General features: G+C 43.3%; 2 protein-coding genes across 2 annotated transcripts in view; one reads left to right on the top strand and one right to left on the bottom strand.

Annotated features, from left to right (window-relative positions):
- Positions 1 to 5,529, bottom strand: part of LOC306981252 (collagen alpha-6(VI) chain-like) — a gene marked incomplete at both ends in the record, with an annotated part of 28,828 nt that extends 23,299 nt beyond the window's left edge. The window contains 7 exons of the mRNA XM_079580812.1: positions 1,215 to 1,763; positions 2,161 to 2,362; positions 2,494 to 2,602; positions 2,682 to 2,791; positions 2,910 to 3,020; positions 4,805 to 5,050; positions 5,413 to 5,529. Coding sequence (XP_079436938.1) covers positions 1,215 to 1,763; positions 2,161 to 2,362; positions 2,494 to 2,602; positions 2,682 to 2,791; positions 2,910 to 3,020; positions 4,805 to 5,050; positions 5,413 to 5,529 — 1,444 coding nt within the window. The remainder of the gene's footprint in view (positions 1 to 1,214; positions 1,764 to 2,160; positions 2,363 to 2,493; positions 2,603 to 2,681; positions 2,792 to 2,909; positions 3,021 to 4,804; positions 5,051 to 5,412) is intronic.
- A 9,986-nt stretch (positions 5,530 to 15,515) lies between these two features.
- LOC306981251 (collagen alpha-6(VI) chain-like) overlaps positions 15,516 to 21,263 on the top strand; it is a gene marked incomplete at both ends in the record, with an annotated part of 68,028 nt that continues 62,280 nt past the window's right edge. Inside the window, 2 exon segments of the mRNA XM_079580811.1 lie at positions 15,516 to 15,632; positions 15,995 to 16,240. Of these exon segments, the coding sequence (XP_079436937.1) occupies positions 15,516 to 15,632; positions 15,995 to 16,240 (363 nt within the window).

Here is a 21,263-nt window from a genome sequence, read left to right as displayed (position 1 = left end):
ATTTATTTGCTGAAATGAACTATTTTAACCCTGTATTTAGCATTCACCCATTGCTGAATATTGCTTTTTCTATAATTTAAACTATAAAATCAAAAACAGTTCATTTGAATGGAATAAATTATTATCGGGGACCCCCAAGAGAATTTAGGATCGATAAGGAGTCACGACTTTTGAGAATGGCAGGTCTACCAGATCGTATCAATGTGACATAAGAAGCTATCGCTATGAACAGAAGTGTCTAAAAATTATCATCGACATTGCCTTTTTTTTAATGACGCCATCTTTGATGACTATTAGATCAAGGGTGTCAAACTAGTTTGTGTCGTTTTTGAGGTTTGTGCAATACAGTCGATGCATTTACTATTTTCTATTTTCTCCTCTGTCCACTCTTGTTATTGTTATTTGTTTTAACATGATGTGATCACTGTTCATTCCTGTCTGTACATAGTCTGTATATAGTTTGTATATCGTGTCTCTGTATGTTTTTACTAACTTGTGTGTAACATCAACCTGCCAGGGGGTCTGCAGATGGAAATTAGCCTAAGGCTATAATCTGGCATATTTACATTTGTAAAAATGTTCATTAATATGTATTGTCCCTCCTTTTCAAATAAATAAATAAAAAATAAAAATAAATAAAGTGGGTCAAAATTCGGGTTGTGGGCCACATTGTGTTGATAACATTTTTTTCTTTAAACGAGTGCCCTCAAATTAGTAATTAGAAATAGATTTGTTTAGATGACTGATTTGAGCATGTTAACACAAGAATTGGGCTTGGCATCATTGATTTTTGGAATTGAATTGAATTAGTAAAATCAGAAAGAAATGGCATACATTTTTACATTTTTCCCCTTGACTGAAACTGAACTTCACTATATTTGTGTGTGATATACAAGTTTATATTCCGCCAAAAAATGGTTAAAAAGAGTGAAAAAAACACTTCCTTCTCCCTTGGCGAGGCCACGCCCCTTGTATGGCGAGATGCTGTCTGTATTTATGATTAAACTGTAGACAGGACGTTGCCATAGTAACACAAATCTATATTGTGCACGTCACAACACATCTATGTTCTGATGGTCCCAGACTCTGCTGGGGACTTTCTGAAAGATGAAGGGGTTAACATTTCACGGACTCAGATACCTTTCCACCTCAGCACATGAATTTACATTAGAATGTAAGAAAAGGACTGTGTGACGATGGCGTGTGACTCTGACCTCCGCTGACGTTCCAGTCCGCTTCCTGCTGCTCGAACACGGCCTTCAACGTGTCCACAGCCTCCACGGTCGCCGCGGCCATGGACTTGTTGACGGCCGACAAGTTGTAGAAGTACGGCGCAGTGGACACCTCTTTCATCTGGGTCATGGGCGCCCCCAGAGACACTCCCATCACCGTGGTACCCGTAGCCTTAAGGTCACGCGCCGCATTGAACACGGGGTCGCTGGACTCCATCGCGCTCAGCACCACCAGATACTGCAATAAGCCCTGCTCCGCTCTGCCGCCGTTCGCCGCCGTGAAGAAGGTGAGCGCGTGCTGCAGCGCTGCGCCCAGGTTCCGCGGCTCGTTGGGCTGTGGCCGGCGCAGTTTCAACTTCTTTATGTCAGCCAGAGTCTGCTTTTTGGTCTGGATAGCATTCAGGAGGAACTCTGTCTTCACTGTGGCGCCATACTGCGCCAGGCCCACCCTGAAGGCATCGGCGCCAACATTCAGCTGGTTCACCATGCGGTTCAGGAACAGCTTGACATTGAAGTCCGTCAGAGAGGCCGCTGTCCACCAGGAAGAAGATGTCAGCGAACTTCTCTGCCAGCGCTGGAGGCCAGAGCAGAGAGTGAGGAGACAGACCAGACTAAACTTCAACTGACAAAAGGAACAAGAACGAACACGAGAAATCAAAGACAGAGCAGACACTGAGGAGCCTTCAACTAACAAGAAGTAGAACAACAACAACACGACCAATGAGCTCCTAAAGTCAGCGCTGAAGGACAGAGCAGAGAGTGAGGAAACTTCTAACCACTGCCCACGAAAAGATCTTTACTCTTTACATTAAGAGAAAACATCAGTAAGTAAAATACATTTGAGTTCGATGAGTGTAAAAACCTCCCCTCTCTCTCGTTCTCTCTCTCTGTCTCCCCTCCTTACTCCCTCTCCCCCGGTCCTCCTTACCCTGCTGCATGTCCTCAATGGTCACACACATGGTCTTCAGCAGCTCGTCTGCGAGCTTCGTCAGGTCCTGGTAGGAGTCAGTCTTTTGGATGAAGTGCTCAAACGGCCGTGAGGCGATCTCCTGCAGCTGCGTGTTGTTGGCCTGTCCCACTCCGACGACCAGGACGTTCCTCTGCCGGAGTGCCTGGGCCGCTTCCAGCACCTGCAGGGGGAGGTCCACAGGGAGAGCCGTTTGTTTGAGAGCCGATACAACTTCTGTGAATATCTCCGAATGAAAAGTGACAGAGACGTGCATTGGAAAGAGGAGTTAGAGCTTTAAAGGTCCAGACCTACAGGGGACAGAAGGGAGGCCCAGTGGGGTCCGGATCTACAGGGGACAGAAGGGAGGCCCAGTGGGTCCGGAGCTACAGGGGACAGAAGGGAGTGCCCCGCGGGTCCAGACCTACAGGGGACAGAAGGGAGGCCCAGTGGGTCCGGAGCTACAGGGGACAGAAGGGAGCGCCCCGCGGGTCCAGACCTACAGGGGACAGAAGGGAGCGCCCCGTGGGCCTGGAGCTACACTGGACAGAAGGGAGCGCCCCGTGGGTCCGGAGCTACAGGGGACAGAAGGGAGCGCCCCGCGGGTCCGGATCTACAGGGGACAGAAGGGAGCGGCCCGTGGGTCCGGATCTACAGAGGACAGAAGGGAGCGCCCCGCGGGTCCGGATCTACAGGGGACAGAAGGGAGCGCCCCACGGGTCCGGATCTACAGGGGACAGGAGGGAGTGCCCGGTGGGGTCCGGATCTACAGGGTACAGAAGGGAGCGCCCCACAGGTCCGGATCTACAGGGGACAGAAGGGAGCGCCCCACAGGTCCAGATCTACAGGGGACAGAAGGGAGCGCACCGCGGGTCCAATTCAATTCAACTTTATTCCGGACTCGTAGTCCATTAAAAAGAAATAAAAGACAAGACAAACAATTAAGATGGCATTTTAAAAAGACAGTCATGCCAATGTCTCCACAAGTCAGACTGATAACATGTCGTACTCCATTTTATATTTGTGAGGGACACTAGTATTTCATTTTCAGACATGTTCAGTCTACACATAAAGCTGTACATCAAAGTTCGTAGTACGGCCTTTAACGTGTTCACTCTGGCATTGACAAACATTTCTGAGGCACTTGACCATCTCGGCTTCTTCAAAAACACACGCAATGCATCATTATAGGCCACCTGCAGCCTGCGGATGCTGCCTTTCTTATAAAGAGTCCAGAGATGAGCCGTGTACAAGGGAGTACAGTACACTTTATTTAAAGTCAGCTTTACTCTGTACAACAGCCAAACCTCCGCGCCAGAGTATTGGCCTGGGCATACAACACTCTGCATTGTCTATAGACAAGATCCTTAAATTTAAAGTGGTTTCTTTTCAATACCTAAATTATTGGTGTGCTCTCTATAACCTTTTTACTGATAATTCTAATTGCTCTTTTTTGCTGTAGGAACAAGGGCTTAGTGGTACTGATGTATGTGTTACCCCAGACTTCAGTGCAATAACTGAAGTATGGGAGAATCATCGAAGGAGTAAAGCATACTCAAGTTACAATCAGACACATCTCTGATCAATATGAGCTTAAACAACACCTAGAAACTGAACTTCCTTGACTCTTTTAATACTAACTCTATCAATTGCGATTTTCACATTTTCAATTTTGCTTTGATAACAAAAAATCTTATAGTTTGTTTTGTCCCAATTTAAAGATAACCTTTTTTCGTTAAACCAATTTCTCACATTTAACATATCTTCTTCAGTTCTTTCTGATAGTTCCAACAAATTACTTCCTGATTGACGACACTAGAGGCCGCCATTGCTGTAGTACCTCCATATCGCCGCTAGTCCCCCATTGAAAAGCATTGGAGTTTAGACACGTTAAAAACAACTTTAACGCCTGGTTTCTATTTTTTCAACACTAGACAAGGCTAGATATTCCTCCTGAGATAATGCTGGGTTAGTCACAATTTATGAAACCAGGCTGGTTTTCGTAATAAGAATTTTAGAAATCTCGTACTTAAGGGTCGGACTGTTAGCATTGGAGCAGCGCGAGCTACACGTCACGCAAGGGCCGAGTCTACGGTGAAAATCCCGCCCGTATGCCCTTTTTAGGGACATGCTTCATCAGATGACTACGGTCCCCCACGGAGTGAGCAGAAGCTGTCCATTTATATATACAGTCTAGGGTTGAGTTACAAATGTCAAAAATAAAAAGCAATGGCATGAAGACGGACCCTTGTGGCACTCCACATATAAACTCTATATTCAGAGTTTAGCCCGTTGATGTGTACATACTGCTTAAGATTTGTAATATAACTTTAAAGCCACTGTTGTGTTATAGCCGCAATCCCATAATTGAATCATTTTGACAGTAACAACTCATGATTTATGCTGTCAAATGCTTTGCGTAAGTCCAATGCTGTTGATCCAGATACAGGATGCAATGAAGCGAATGTTGCTTAAGCTTTTATATTTTATTATTATTATTTTTCACCATTTTTTTTTTTTTACTCAATTTTTCCTTATTTTTACGACAATTTATCCAAATTATTCCCCAGTATCATGAAAGTACTGGTATCAGAAAGACCTCTAAACCTTCCAGAGTGTGTGGTACCTCGTCTGTGGAGTTTCCGCCGGTGATGACCACAGCGACCTGGGGTACCCTCTGGGCCGCCCGGCTGCCGGCCTTGGGGATGAAGTAGTTTGTCTGGAGGAAGTCCAGGGCCGCCCCGGTCTTCGTGCCCCCAGTGCGGCACGGGACTGTCTCCAGCGCGTCCAACAGGACGCTCTTCTGCAGGTACTTGTTGAGGAGGAACTCTTGATGCGGCTTATCGCTGTACTGCGCCAGAGCCACGCGCACCTGGACGAGCGAGAGCAACAACATCAACATCTCACTTTAGTCGCTCCTACACACTCCACAATTTACAGGCTCCAAATCAGCGACATTTGGAAGATTTTTTCAGATCAAATTCCTGAACAAAAAAACGAGAATATTTAAATGTATAACTAGTTTATTTAAAAACCAAACCAGATCCATAATCCCTCTGAGCAAATCTTATCAAAATATGTGACAAAATAAAACCACACATTTAAACCTGACTCTGAACTTTATTTAGATTTTGACATTTTGGTTTAGAAAAGTTTGGAGGAGTTTGGAAGAGTTTAGAAATGTTTGTAGTAAAGGTTTGGAAGCAGCCCAATCCACCCTCCCCCTGTCCTTACCCTGTCGGCGCCAATGTCCAGTCCGGTGATGATGTTGCGCAGGAATCCTCTCATCAATTCGAAGCTGCTCGAGTCGTTGCACAGCGATCCATCAACCAGGAGAACCACATCCGCCATCGTCGCTCTGGCACATTCTGAAACGATCCGACAAGAATACAGCTACAGCATGAGAGAGTGAATGGGTGACTGGTGCCTCACTGTAAAGCGCTTTGGGCCTGAGAGAGGTAGAAAAGCGCTTTTAGGTAAGCTTATAATTATTAATATATGGGATGTAAAATACAAGTATAGACCAAAATGTAAAGTTCAATATTTTTCAAAATAATCTAGTAAGTAAAGGATTAAGTGTCATAGTTTGTTAATCAGGCTGTTGGTTAGATTTGGCTGGAGCTGACACGTGTGCGCGCTCACGCCACTGTGTGCGCGTTTTCGGAACAGACTTTTTACAGCGGGTCAGCGGCAGCAGCTCGGAGGGTTTAGGAAGCGTGTCGTTCCCGTGCACACCGGTCTCACCGCGCGCACGGCTGCAGAAGGAGGCACGGAGCGGGGCAGGTCCGACACTGCGCTCTCTTGCGGGGCTTTTAGTGCTTATTTTATTATTTTTAGCGCGGGTGATGCGACCCGTTAGCCCGACTGTTCTCACAGAAACAGTAAATAAACTCACTGTGGATCAGTCGTAGAACCTGCTGCTCTTCGCCTCTTTACCCGATTCTCACTCGTCTGGTCATAGCGTCCATTTGGCAAAACTTAATCCATAACAAAAGTAGCTCCAGCATCCGCGTGGCAGTTGTTTTGGTTTCAGAGGAATCACGTAACAGCGAGGCTGCGCGTGAGATGCATTCATGGACCGTAAGAAGTGTGGGAAAGGCGAGTTTTTTACAAATGCGCGGAAAAAACGGACAAATAATTTGCAGTCTGATACACTTTGCTTGCGCCAGAGGCCTCAGGCCGGAATACTTTAAGCCCTGAATAAAATATCACGGTGAAAGTCATCATAGCTTGCAGCGTATAGACCCAGCTCCCAAACCCAGCTTTGAGAATAGATTAACGGCGATATTTTTTTTATGGCGCGATAAGAGTCTCGCGTTAACGCCGTTAACGGCCCACCACTATTATAAACGCTACATTATTTATGCTTTTAACAAGTTTACCACAGTTAATTAAATGCAGTGATGAATTACTAAACTATACATTAAACCCAGGTAAACCGCATAAAAATCAATATTTACAAAATACTAGTGATGTGCCGATCGTGTCGAGGCTTCGAAGCGTGTGCCGAGTAATCTAGAGGGGTGTTTATTGAAGCGCGTATCGATGCGTGTGTTGATCACGTGTGTGGTGACGTTCGAAGCCTCGGGAAGTGGCCGCACCACGTGACTGATTCAGGAAATGATTCACGGGTGTGGAGCGCGATTCAAAACAAAAGAGACAGTGAAATGAAATGAAATGGATTCCCCCTCACATTTTGTGTATTTGGGTTAGACAAACAAAGTAACACAAGCACATTTTACATCACAACTCTTTCAGCCCCCACCATTTATTCTAAGCACTCAGCAGGTTATACATTCTCATGGACATGTCCCCTTTTTAAATCCAGATTAAAGACTAATATTTTCAAACTTGCTTTTAATACTTAGAGCACACTGAATTGTGTCCAGGTTACAATCATTGTGTTTTTTTCTTTTTGTTGTTTTTATCTTTCTGTGAAGCACTTTGGTCCTCCTGGTGTTGTTGTAAAGTGCTATAAATAAACTTTGATTGATTGATACATTTCTTGTCCACATGATGGCGTAGTGGAGCAAAGCACCTTGATGCTTCGAACCGTGTGTGATGCAATTGGCTGTGAGGCTTCAATGCTTCATGGGGCTTCATCTTGCCATCACTACAAAATACCACTGAACACAGCATTAACACAACAGAAGCACGCGCTGGCGCTTACCGGCAGTCTCTTCAGGTTTTTAAAAGTGAGTCCGGTCCCGCTCAGCGTTTTGTGTTGGTTTAGAGTCTTTTGTTGAGTTTTTTAGGAGTTTTCCTGTGCTCCTGCCGTGGTGTTGGGCTGCTCCCGGTGCATGACAGTGGAGTGAGTGAGAGTCATTTTGAACAGTCCAGGTGTGTGCACCTGATTGCAAATTGGTCCCACCTGGCCTCAGACGAGGAGGGCGGCAACCAAACGGGGAGGGCAGAAGAGAGGGCAGATCACCGCAACATTTTGAAAATGCAATTCATGTTTTTATATTTTTATTTAATTGTTAAAGGAATAGGCCACCCTTTTTACATACTGAAATATGTTCTTACCTAAGCTTAGAAAAGTTTATTTGTGCCTGTCTGGTCTTCACCCGTGCCTTCAATCACGTAAACACAGCGCAGACGGCGTTAGCATTTAGCCTCTCCTCCACTCTCCACTATAGCTCCAAACCAGGTGAAGATAGAAGCTACCAAGCTCTTCCACGTTTTCCCTATTTAAATATGGTTACGTGAAGTGTTCCACTACAAAGTATAATTCCACAAAATTAAACAATGTGGATTTTCTAAACGGATAAAAGGGGGGACTATATTGTAAGGCGTAATAATACCAGGAGTAGTTTGAAATCTGCGCAGTAATCTTCACTTTACTGTGCGGATGGAGAGATTTGACTGAGGGCACGCGTGAAGACCAGACAGCTGCAAATAAACTTGTCTAAGCTACGGAACGAACATATCTCAGTATGTAAAAACGGTCTATTCCTTTAAAAAGATGTCTAAAATGTATGTGCACAATAGTAGCTGCGCTATGCTTGCTGTGAGGGGACTAGTGTGAGCTGTGTGCATGGGAGAGACTACAATACATGTGACGTACACTTTTATTTTAGCAGAACTGCCAGTAAAAGTGCTCCCAGTGATCAACACGTCTCCTGGTTCTTCCTTCTCCGCGCAGTTCTCCATCGCGACACAACGCAGAGACCACAAGGGTTAATGGATGTGCCCCAAATCCAAAACATTATGTTGAACTGACCCACACCTTGCATATCTGTATTTAATACACACAATTTCCCATAGTAAATCAGGTGCAACATTCCCACTCGTTAATTTAGCTCCAGGCTTAGTAAATGACTCCCAAAGAGGGATCAGAAGCATCTGGGAAGGAGCTTGTGCAGAGAAAATATTCAAACACGTCTTTCACCGTGATCCCGCCTCTACATAGTTCTAACCCGAACATTTTTAAAACTACAATATAAACTTAATAAAGCCAACTAGCCAACAACCTTTTTTTTCTCAAACTTCTTAGTGATAAAACTATGGAAGCCCGTTTCCGCTAATGTTAAAAAATAAAAGCCCAACGGGAAGTCGAAATTACGTGATTTAAAGTCATAATTTTGTGTTTAAAACACAAAATTTCGAGTTTAAATCTCGAAATTACGACTTTTAAATCTCGAAATTACGAGTTTAAATCTCGAAATTACGACTTTTAAAACTCAGAATTTCGAGATTTAAACTACAGCAACTCTGGGACTTTTACAAAGACACACAGAAGTGTTTATTTGACCTCAACACCCAGGATTAAAAGCAGTGACAAGAAAACGTATTAAAAATGGCTGTATCCACGATAGGAATGTGTTTAGGCCTTGATGATGCATGGGCATTCCCAAACGTAATGCTACGATTGTAGCATTATGAACTTCGATGAACTTCGGATGATCATGATCATGTGAAAATGGGAAATATGCCTGAATAAAGTCAATAAACCCACCGTCTACATAAAGCATCCCTTTAACAACGATCACACACTGAGCCGGGTGGTTGGTTTTGCAGTTTATTAATCACACTTCATGTACAATTGGCCGTAGCCGATTGCTTAGCACCCGCAGCTAACTAGCTTCTTAGCAGCTCTAGCATCCAGCTCCAATAATGGATCTTGTGGAATTAAGTATTATACACTAAACACGTCAATAAAGCCGTAACCACATAATGCAGTCTTGAAGATTATCACACACTGGGTCGGGATTGACGCATTGGGGGTTAATTTTTTTTATCAACAATGAGGTGTTTTGCACATGCTAACCGGGCAAACTAGCCATTGTCCACCGGCATCGCCCTTTTATCAAGCGGGGAGACCATAGGGGGGGTCCATAGGACATAGCAGAGGCAAAGAGGCACAAGTTTGCCCCAAACTAGCAGTTGTTTTTCAGGCATGATACGATTCCAAGATACGGCTATGCCGGCCAGATCAAGCTCCACAGTTCAGACGCATCAGACAGGAAAAAGAACGGCAACAACATCCGGATTTTCAAAGTAAAATAGGGCTGACGTCTATGAGTTTAAATCTCGAAATTACGACTTTTAAAACTTGGAATTGCGAGATTTAAACTCGTAATTTTGAGATTTAAACTCGTAGTACGAGTTTACAAGTCGCAATTTTGAGATTTTAAACTCGAAATTTTGTGTTTTAAACACAAAATTATGACTTTAAATCTCGTAATTTCAACTTCCTGTTGGGCTTTTATTTTTTAACATGGCGGAAACGGGCTTTCATATAAAACAGACATAATGTTGGTCCTAAAAAAACCACCAAATCCAAGACTTCAGCCTCAACCTTGGAATCCGCCGCTCTTTCTTTCAAACCACACGTCAAGCAAATAATTCGGACTGTGTTCTTCCATCTCAAAACGTATCATGACATTTTTCACCTTCTTCACTGCTGAAACCCTGATTCACGCTTTTATTACATTATTATTATTACATTGACTACTGCAAGAGCATCCTCTATGGCACACCATCCAAAACCCTCAATAAACTGCAACATCCAGACTCCCGCTGCTTCTCACCCAAACTCATCACCCCTGTCCCTCAGAACCTCCACTGGCTCCCGGTCCCTCACCACATCCAGTTCGAGGTCCTCCTCATCACTTTTAAAGCCCCCTCTAACCTCACTGACCTCCACCACCACTCTCCATCTCGCTCTCTCTGCTCTTGTAAGACCAAGGACCTTCTCCATCGCCGGCCCCACACTCTGGAATACCCCACCTTCGAGACAGAACTCAAAACCCACTAATTTCAAAAGGCTTTTAATGTTCAGTAGTTGCCCTATAGTTTTTATGTGTTGTTTTGTGTCGGTTTTATTGCTGAGAAATGTATAATAAACCGCAAATCAATTGATCCCAGCTTCTCTTCTCTGGAGTTTACAGCCTCGAGGCCAGTGTAACAGCTCATTTGAAAGCTACAACATGCAAAACTCATCCAAGCGCTTTCTTTGTTTCTGTGGTCATGATTTCGTCACATTTTCATCACATTTTTGCTGCTTTTGTGTTGCATTTTTGTCACAGTTTCGTCACGGGATGCAGACGCGCCTGACGTTTTTGACTGGTTTGGTCTGACCGCACCATCGGGCAGAAGCACAAGACAAACAGCTCCTGCAGCGTGTGACCAGTGTGGCCGGCGTGTTTGTTTGTTTTATCACATCACACACATCACCTAGTCTCTTATTACATTTCATCATCATCATCATCATCACAGACATCATCATCATTACATGTAAAAGACACGTAGCAATATCCTTACCCTTACATAGTGATATACATTGTGACTGCATAAACATATATTTTACTTACAATTCAACACATCCTTTAAAGCTAATGCTCGCAGCTCCATAAACCAATCCTTTACTTCTTTAGTGAAGGTTCTGGAATCAGTTCTGGAGGGAGCTCATTGCATTTTTTAGTGCCTATGTAACTGAGTGAATGAACTTTTGCATTTCGGGATACTACACTGCTCCCTGGTGGTAGATCTCGTTACCCTTGTAGCTGTATCTGCTGTTTGGTGAACAAAAGCTTTGAGTGGAGGTGGGGCCAGGTTATGAACAATCTTGAAGACCAACTGCACATGATCGAGTGAAATAAAGTCATCAAAGTTCAGCATTTCATATTTGTTCAGTATGTGACAGTGATGGTATTTGCTTTTTTTGAGCGGGTATTTGTATAAAGATACCACCAGTAACCGGTGTGGCCGAACAGTCTGACCCCACTGACCCCCCGGACTCACCTGTCCGTTGCGCCTGGCTGGACCGGCTCAGGACCAGGATGTGGAGCAGCAGCACGGACCCTCGATGTGCCATCTCCAACGTTCTGAGGAGAATCAGATCAGTCAGTGATCATTTCTACCAAATGCGATTCACAAATCCATCGAAATCAGCGCTTCTACTTTGTTCATGGTGCTCACGTCAGGCACCACATCTGCGAGGGGCACTGAGGCCACTGCTGTCTGGCCACTGCTCTCTGGCCACTGCTGTCTGGCCACTGCTCTCTGGCCACTGCTCTCTGGCCACTGCTCTCTGGCCACTGCTCTCTGGCCACTGCTGTCTGGCCACTGCTCTCTGGCCACTGCTCTCTGGCCACTGCTCTCTGGCCACTGCTCTCTGGCCACTGCTCTCTGGCCACTGCTCTCTGGCCACTGCTCTCTGGCCACTGCTCTCTGCCTGCACTCAACGGCCGGAGAGAAAGGTAAGGGGAAGGTGCAGAGAGGGAAGACACATCTCAGCTGAAGACTGCGGCAGAAAAACTCGGGGTCTCTGTTATACATAAATGAAATGATTTTAATCCTTATTGGTGTAATTGAGCTTTTCAAGCTCAAGAAATTGGCTTGAACCTAACATGGTCTGCCACACTTTTTATTTGTGTGTGTTTTTTTTTTTTCTGTTAACCCTTGTGTCATCCTTTAATTTTGTTACTTTCGCCACCCTAGTGTACAAAAATGCACACACCTAAAAACAGCCATACAATCACCATACATTCATATTTTTCCACTTTTTTTTGCATAAATCTCTTGAACTACTTGATGTCTTTCCAAAATTACCAAACATTCAATCATTTTATGAATTTTAACCCTTTAAATACCAGCTTTATTTTGCAAACTTTGAAAAATGTCTAACTAAAATACAGAAAAAGTTGAACATTTTCTGAATAATAAACATTAGAGAGCTGCGGCTTTGATGGTGTTTAGAGTCTTGAATGTGTCAAAGTTTGGACCAGTATTGATTTGACTGCATTAGTAATTTTTCTGTAGTGGACGATTCTTTATGTCAAAATGTTCTTGGTCCCATTGACTGCCATTATAAAGACATTCAGGACTTCCAATTTTCTTTGCTCTCCTATCTCCATATAAAAGTCGTATATTTTATAATGTCAGCATTTCATTTTGAAGAACAAGATCCTAATTATCCTAATGGGAAAATACCTCGATTTCATTCATCTGCCGACAACAGGAACAAGGTCCAAACTGAAAAAATACAGTCAAAATGTCAAATCTGACTCTTGTTCTTCAAAATGAAATGCTGACATTATAAAATATACGACTTTTATATGGAGTTTTCTTGTCACTGCTTTTAATCCTGGGTGTTGAGGTAAAATAAACACTTCTGTGTGTCTTTGTAAAAGTCCCAGAGTTGCTGTAGTTTAAATCTCGAAATTCTGAGTTTTAAAAGTCGTAATGTCGAGATTTAAACTCGTAATTTCGAGATTTAAAAGTCGTAATTTCGAGATTTAAACTCGAAATTTTGTGTTTTAAACACAAAATTATGACTTTAAATCACGTAATTTCGACTTCCCGTCGGGCTTTTATTTTTTAACATGGCGGAAACGGGCTTCCATAGTTTTATCACTAAGAAGTTTGAGGAAAAAAAGGTTGTTGGCTAGTTGGCTTTATTAAGTTTATATTGTAGTTTTAAAAATGTTTCGGGTTAGAACTATGTAGAGGCGGGATCACGGTGAAAGACGTGTTTGGATATTTTCTCTGCACAAGCTCCTTCGCAGATGCTTCTGATCCCTCTTTGGGAGTCATTTACTAAGCCTGGAGCTAAATTAACGAGTGGGAATGTTGCACCTGATTTACTATGGGAAATTGTGTGTATTAAATACAGATATGCAAGGTGTGGGTCAGTTCAACATAATGTTTTGGATTTGGGGCACATCCATTAACCCTTGTGGTCTCTGTGTTGTGTCGCGATGGAGAACTGCGCGGAGAAGGAAGAACCAGGAGACGTGTTGATCACTGGGAGCACTTTTACTGGCAGTTCTGCTAAAATAAAAGTGTACGTCACATGTATTGTAGTCTCTCCCATGCACACAGCTCACACTAGTCCTCTCACAGCAAGCATAGCGCAGCTACTATTGTGCACATACATTTTAGACATCTTTTTAAAGGAATAGACCGTTTTTACATACTGAGATATGTTCGTTCCGTAGCTTAGACAAGTTTATTTGCAGCTGTCTGGTCTTCACGCGTGCCCTCAGTCAAATCTCTCCATCCGCACAGTAAAGTGAAGATTACTGCGCAGATTTCAAACTACTCCTGGTATTATTACGCCTTACAATATAGTCCCCCCTTTTATCCGTTTAGAAAATCCACATTGTTTAATTTTGTGGAATTATACTTTGTAGTGGAACACTTCACGTAACCATATTTAAATAGGGAAAACGTGGAAGAGCTTGGTAGCTTCTATCTTCACCTGGTTTGGAGCTATAGTGGAGAGTGGAGGAGAGGCTAAATGCTAACGCCGTCTGCGCTGTGTTTACGTGATTGAAGGCACGGGTGAAAACCAGACAGGCACAAATAAACTTTTCTAAGCTTAGGTAAGAACATATTTCAGTATGTAAAAAGGGTGGCCTATTCCTTTAACAATTAAATAAAAATATAAAAACATGAATTGCATTTTCAAAATGTTGCGGTGATCTGCCCTCTCTTCTGCCCTCCCCGTTTGGTTGCCGCCCTCCTCGTCTGAGGCCAGGTGGGACCAATTTGCAATCAGGTGCACACACCTGGACTGTTCAAAATGACTCTCACTCACTCCACTGTCCTGCACCGGGAGCAGCACGGCAGGAGCACAGGAAAACTCCTAAAAAACTCAACAAAAGACTCTAAACCAACACAAAACGCTGAGCGGGACCGGACTCACTTTTTAAAAACCTGAAGAGACTGCCGGTAAGCGCCAGCGCGTGCTTCTGTTGTGTTAATGCTGTGTTCAGTGGTATTTTGTAAATATTGATTTTTATGCGGTTTACCTGGGTTTAATGTATAGTTTAGTAATTCATCACTGCATTTAATTAACTGTGGTAAACTTGTTAAAAGCATAAATAATGTAGCGTTTATAATAGTGGTGGGCCGTTAACGGCGTTAACGTGCTGCGTTACTCTTATCGCGCGATAAAAAAAATATCGCCGTTAATCTATTCTCAAAGCTGGGTTTGGGAGCTGGGTCTATACTCTGCAAGCTATGATGACTTTCACCGTGATATTTTATTCAGGGCTTAAAGTATTCCGGCCTGAGGCCTCTGGCGCAAGCAAAGTGTATCTTCTTACGGTCCATGAATGCATCTCACGCGCAGCCTCGCTGTTACGTGATTCCTCTGAAACCAAAACAACTGCCACGCGGATGCTGGAGCTACTTTTGTTATGGATTAAGTTTTGCCAAATGGACGCTATGACCAGACGAGTGAGAATCGGGTAAAGAGGCGAAGAGCAGCAGGTTCTACGACTGATCCACAGTGAGTTTATTTACTGTTTCTGTGAGAACAGTCGGGCTAACGGGGTCGCATCACCCGCGCTAAAAATAATAAAATAAGCACTAAAAGCCCCGCATGAGAGCGTAGTGTCGGACCTGCCCCGCTCCGTGCCTCCTTCTGCAGCCGTGCGCGCGGTGAGACAGGTGTGCACGGGAACGACACGCTTCGTAAACCCTCCGAGCTGCTGCCGCTGACCCGCTGTAAAAAGCGAAACGTAACGCCTTCATACTGAACAGAGCCTCGCACTGTCACAAATACCCGATTCGAGTGGAGTCTATGTTCCGAAAACGCGCACACAGTGGCGTGAACGCGCACACGTGTCAGCTCCAGCCAAATCTAACCAACAGCCTGATTAATCCTTTACTTACTAGATTATTTTGAAAAATATTGAACTTTACATTTTGGTCTATACTTGTATTTTACATCCCATATATTAATAATTATAAGCTTACCTAAAAGCGCTTTTCTACCTCTCTCAGGCCCAAAGCGCTTTACAGTGAGGCACCAGTCACCCATTCACTCTCTCATGCTGTAGCTGATTTTTTGTCGGATCGTTTCAGAATGTGCCAGAGCGACGATGGCGGATGTGTTTCTCCTGGTTGATGGATCGCTGTGCAACGACTCGAGCAGCTTCGAATTGATGAGAGGATTCCTGCGCAACATCATCACCGGACTGGACATTGGCGCCGACAGGGTAAGGACAGGGGGAGGGTGGATTGGGCCGCTTCCGAACCTTTACTACAAACATTTCTAAACTCTTCCAAACTCCTCCAAACTTTTCTAAACCAAAATGTCAAAATCTAAATAAAGTTCAGAGTCAGGTTTAAATGTGTGGTTTTATTTTGTCACATATTTTGATAAGATTTGCTCAGAGGGATTATGGATCTGGTTTGGTTTTTAAATAAACTAGTTATACATTTAAATATTCTCGTTTTTTTGTTCAGGAATTTGATCTGAAAAAATCTTCCAAATGTCGCTGATTTGGAGCCTGTAAATTGTGGAGTGTGTAGGAGCGACTAAAGTGAGATGTTGATGTTGTTGCTCTCGCTCGTCCAGGTGCGCGTGGCTCTGGCGCAGTACAGCGATAAGCCGCATCAAGAGTTCCTCCTCAACAAGTACCTGCAGAAGAGCGTCCTGTTGGACGCGCTGGAGACAGTCCCGTGCCGCACTGGGGGCACGAAGACCGGGGCGGCCCTGGACTTCCTCCAGACAAACTACTTCATCCCCAAGGCCGGCAGCCGGGCGGCCCAGAGGGTACCCCAGGTCGCTGTGGTCATCACCGGCGGAAACTCCACAGACGAGGTACCACACACTCTGCAAGGTTTAGAGGTCTTTCTGATACCAGTACTTTCATGATACTGGGGAATAATTTGGATAAATTGTCGTAAAAATAAGGAAAAATTGAGTAAAAAAAAAAAAAATGGTGAAAAATAATAATAATAAAATATAAAAGCTTAAGCAACATTAGCTTCATTGCATCCTGTATCTGGATCAACAGCATTGGACTTACGCAAAGCATTTGACAGCATAAATCATGAGTTGTTACTGTCAAAATGATTCAATTATGGGATTGCGGCTATAACACAACAGTGGCTTTAAAGTTATATTACAAATCTTAAGCAGTATGTACACATCAACGGGCTAAACTCTGAATATAGAGTTTATATGTGGAGTGCCACAAGGGTCCGTCTTCATGCCATTGCTTTTTATTTTTGACATTTGTAACTCAACCATAGACTGTATATATAAATGGACAGCTTCTGCTCACTCCTCCCCGTTAACCATAATGTCTACGGTCGTGGGGGACCGTAGTCATCTGATGAAGCATGTCCCTAAAAAGGGCATACGGGCGGGATTTTCACCGTAGACTCGGCCCTTGCGTGACGTGTAGATCGCGCTGCTCCAATGCTAACAGTCCGACCCTTAAGTACGAGATTTCTAAAATTCTTATTACGAAAACCAGCCTGGTTTCATAAATTGTGACTAACCCAGCGTTATCTCAGGAGGAATATCTAGCCTTGTCTAGTGTTGAAAAAATAGAAACCAGGCGTTAAAGTGATAGTCTGGAAGTCTAAATGTTTTACATTTTTTAAGAAATGCACAAAATTGACCTCCTGGCCTTAAACTTTGATATATAGTGAGTACAAATATATATTATTATATATTTTTTAAGTCTCTCCTCCCCTGATCTCAGCAACTACTCAAGAGCCCGCTCGCCGATCGCGCAGACCAATAAAATGCGAGCAAGACGATGATTGACACTTCATGCACGCTGCAGGCTCGCGCCCGAGAACTGAGCACGCGCAGAGAGTGTTTCTCGTACCTGGATCCGCCATTACGCCCGAGCGCCGCTCTGGACAACAACAGCCAGAAGCTACGACTGCCTGCTCCTTCTCTTTAGACATGTAAACAGTTCAAAAGTCCATCTTCTAAACTAGCAGGAAAACGAGGGCAAGGCAGATGTGGAATTTATATCGGAGAGTTGTTCAACAGATGGACGGAGCTACGTGAGCCCAGCTGCAGCACGGAGGAAGAGAGATGGCAGTTTCTACAGGTAAATGCATGACATTTTGAAGTTTTCATGACGATAATTAGTTGAATTTAGTCCGTCATGGTTAGGGTTTTTGCATATGCTAATCGCTAATACGCTAGCTGACTATGACCTGTTTGCATGGCGTTATAAAGCTATAAGGTTAGCCTACTGTAAACACTGACTCACCGCGGATGTTTTCACTACTTTACATGCACGTGAACTGACTATGTATATTTCTGTGCAAACTGGCGTTACATCAAATGTAGCATTGAGATTTGGAGACGTGCAGACACGCAGTATATGTAATGTCAAAACCTAAATATAGTGCTAGCATCTGAACTTTATTGTACGATAAATAAATGAGGGCCAGTGGGCTACGTGCGTTATTGAAGAAAATGTGATTAAAAATGTAGCTTACTCTGTAAGAATTGTATTAGACTTGCACAATGTCGTTGCTACATGTTGTGTAAATATACATAACTTTGTTTCCAGTTACCAAACCGGATCAGGAGTTCCAATATCTACTCCCAAATATAAAAAAAACAACCACTATTTCCTGCTCATATTTCTGTGTCAGCACTATCAAGTCCGGGACTTCTCTGAGAGGTAAGAATTTTTTGGGGTGAATGAGATTATCACACAACACGACAGTGTGTAAAGGGCAGACAAAAATGTGCATTGAAATAAAAAAAATCACCACAGAAACTAAGTATAGACGTGTGAACTGTAGTGGGTTGAGGATAATGGTCTAATCAAATGGTGTGCATTACTTACTATAAATAGGTAAGCCTTGCTGATGCTATGGAAAAACAGACACCCAAACACCACAAAACAACCATCATGGGTTGAGTGTCAGTTTTGGAAATAATTCATAAACTGCCATTATCCTGTATTTGTAGAGATAATGATTTTGAAGAGGGAGTGAACATCTTGGAGCGAGAGGATTGGAAGCTTCTACTTCAAGAACCGGAGAGTAAGTAAAACATGTTTGGTGTCTGTAAAGTTGTCACACTGATCATTGACACTGAAATGAAAATAATGTTTTTTTTTTGTTTAGTTTACCATCACTTGGTATTCCTGAGGAGAACAGCCACACTGTGAGGATTTGAGCTTGTGTTTAAACCAATCCAGTCCTGTTCCACATAAATACATGCAGATATAGACATGCAACAGAACATGTAAACCTTTGTACATAATACACACTTTTCACACTGTGTTCAGGGACCTCTCTGAGAAGGAAAACAGACCTGAATGACCTTCAGCACATACGTGAGCAGGAGGCAGAGGTCCACATTACAGAAGTGAGTACTGATGCCCACTCACACATTTCTGCTCTTTTCAGTGTCATAGTTTTTTGGTTATGAAACTTATAATTGGACACATCTAAAGCAATTATAATTTTTATTTTAAATGTATAATCCTGACACAGGAAATGGCATATACAAAGACAGTGGTGTGGAGCACACATGATGCGGCTGGGACTAAGAACTTTGGCAAAAAGTTCCATGCAGTAAGTAAAATTGTGAGCTTTGTAAAAGATGCTTATTGTGCATTATACTGTACATGTTAGGGTTGTGCCGATGGACGATGTCATCGTCCATCGGCGATGGATGAGCAACATCACGATGGAGCGCCACCATTGTGATGCCACGCCCCTTCCTGTCAAAAACACGCACTGGTCTTCTGTAGGCCTTGCAAACCTACAAACTTTGCAGGGATTGCACTGTAAATTAAATCACTGATGTAACTAATATGCGCGCTAGCGTCAGTTGCCTGCCAGAAGCCATGATGTGTTAGCCGTAATTATTAACGTAAAGACGCAGCTGCTCTGTTTATGACGCGCGGGGCTCTCTCTCTCTCTCTGCAGCTCAGAGTTTAACAGCGCGTGGTTTTGTTTTGCTGCGTATTGAAACTTAAACCGTTTTAAAATGAGATGGCTCTCACATCGGAGCTAGCTGAGCGCGTGGACTATTCTCACGAAGGACCGAGAGAGGAAAGAGAGAGGAGAGAGAAAGGCGCGGTGCAGGAGTTAAGAGGTTAGAGCACACGGACCGGGCGGCGCGTGGAGCGGCTTCAAAAATGTAGCTACGACGCAAACTTCAAAATATTGTCCCGTTCACCCACTGTTTCTTAAACATTACGTTAAAATTGAGCAAATGCAAATAATAAGCTCCGATTTACATTTGTATTAGTGTGGTAAGAGCCTCGAGTTGACGCTCTGAATAAGTCGTTCTCCTCTCAGACTTTGCGCACAAGTTTTAACACATTTCTTTTGCAAAAGTCGTGTCCGTGACTCTGTTCAAATCATGTTTAGTTTAGATCCATTTATCCTGCAATCTCACATTTTCCTAGCATACATAGTAATATGCAGCATATATAGGCTATGCAAATGTCTTTAAAAAAAAATGCTTATAATGAAAAATGGACGATATCATCGTCCATCACGATGGTTCACTGTAAACATCGTCAACGGCCAATTAAGGGGACATCGCCCAACCCTAGTACATGTATTTGATTTTTGTCTCTGTTCTGTGTAGGCAGGCCAGCAAAAGGGATGTTTCACAGTACTACAGTGGAACAAAGACATCTGTGATCATGTCTGGTTCTGCTGCATGAACGTAACACACTGCAAAGTGAACGAGTGGACAGTGAAAGGTTCAAAAGCGTGAGGTCATTCTGAAAGAACGTTGGTTCAAAGAAGTACCAAAGTATGTGAAGTTTAGGTATTGTATTTGCAATTTCTTTTTAAATGTAAATTATAGAAGCTTCAAAGTATGCATTATTTTTAAACAGCATGCCTGAAGACATTGCACAGTCATCTTATGTACGCCTGCAAAAGATTCACTTATGACTTGCCCATCATGGATACAAGAATGCCACTATCAGCCCTCACCGTGTACACAGATCTGCAAAGAGGAATACTGATGTATAATTGCATTCAGTATGTACACATTTTGTAAACTATGTATCTTCATTGCTTTTCTGCGATTTACTTTTTTAGCATTATTTTGTCCCTATTTCAGATACCGGAAAGTATTCAATAAAAAGTCCAGGTGCTGCAGGATGTATACAGTGAAGGTTGAGAAGGACAATTCATATATTCTAGAGCTCCAGACAATGATTGTTGCTGCATGCCGTGCAAGAGTGAGATCCTCAGACAACTGGGTTTGCTGTAAACTGTCTCTGACCCAACATCTCGGGAGTTACTCCAACACCAGCACATAAGGAGATGGTATGGACTCATTTATTGTTCTCACAATATTGACTATAGAAATTGCATACATCTATGTATCCATAACATTATCCTTGTTTTTTACAGGTCAACAATTGCCACAGAAATAACGTCATGATGTTTTTTTATATATATATATATATATATATATATCTATATATATCTATCTATATATATATATATCTATCTCTCTATCTCTCTATCTCTCTATCTCTCTATCTCTCTATCTCTCTATCTCTCTATCTCTGTCTCTCTCTCTATCTCTCTCTCTCTCTCTCTCTATCTCTCTCTCTCTATCTCTCTCTCTCTATCTCTCGTTCTCGTTCTCGCTCTCGTTCTCGTTCTCGCTCTCGTTCTCGCTCTCGTTCTCGCTCTCGTTCTCGCTCTCGTTCTCGCTCTCGTTCTCGCTCTCGCTCTCGCTCTCGTTCTCGCTCTCGTTCTCGCTCTCGTTCTCGCTCTCGTTCTCGCTCTCGTTCTCTCTCTCGTTCTCTATCTCTCTCTCTATCTCTCTCTCTATCTCTCTCTCTATCTCTCTCTCTATCTCTCTCGTTCTCTCTCTC

This window comes from Gobius niger (assembly GCF_951799975.1).
Source record: "Gobius niger genome assembly, chromosome: 22".
Lineage (NCBI taxonomy): Eukaryota > Metazoa > Chordata > Actinopteri > Gobiiformes > Gobiidae > Gobius > Gobius niger.
Note: the sequence above shows the minus strand (reverse complement) of the source record. Positions and strands in the feature narration are given on the sequence as shown.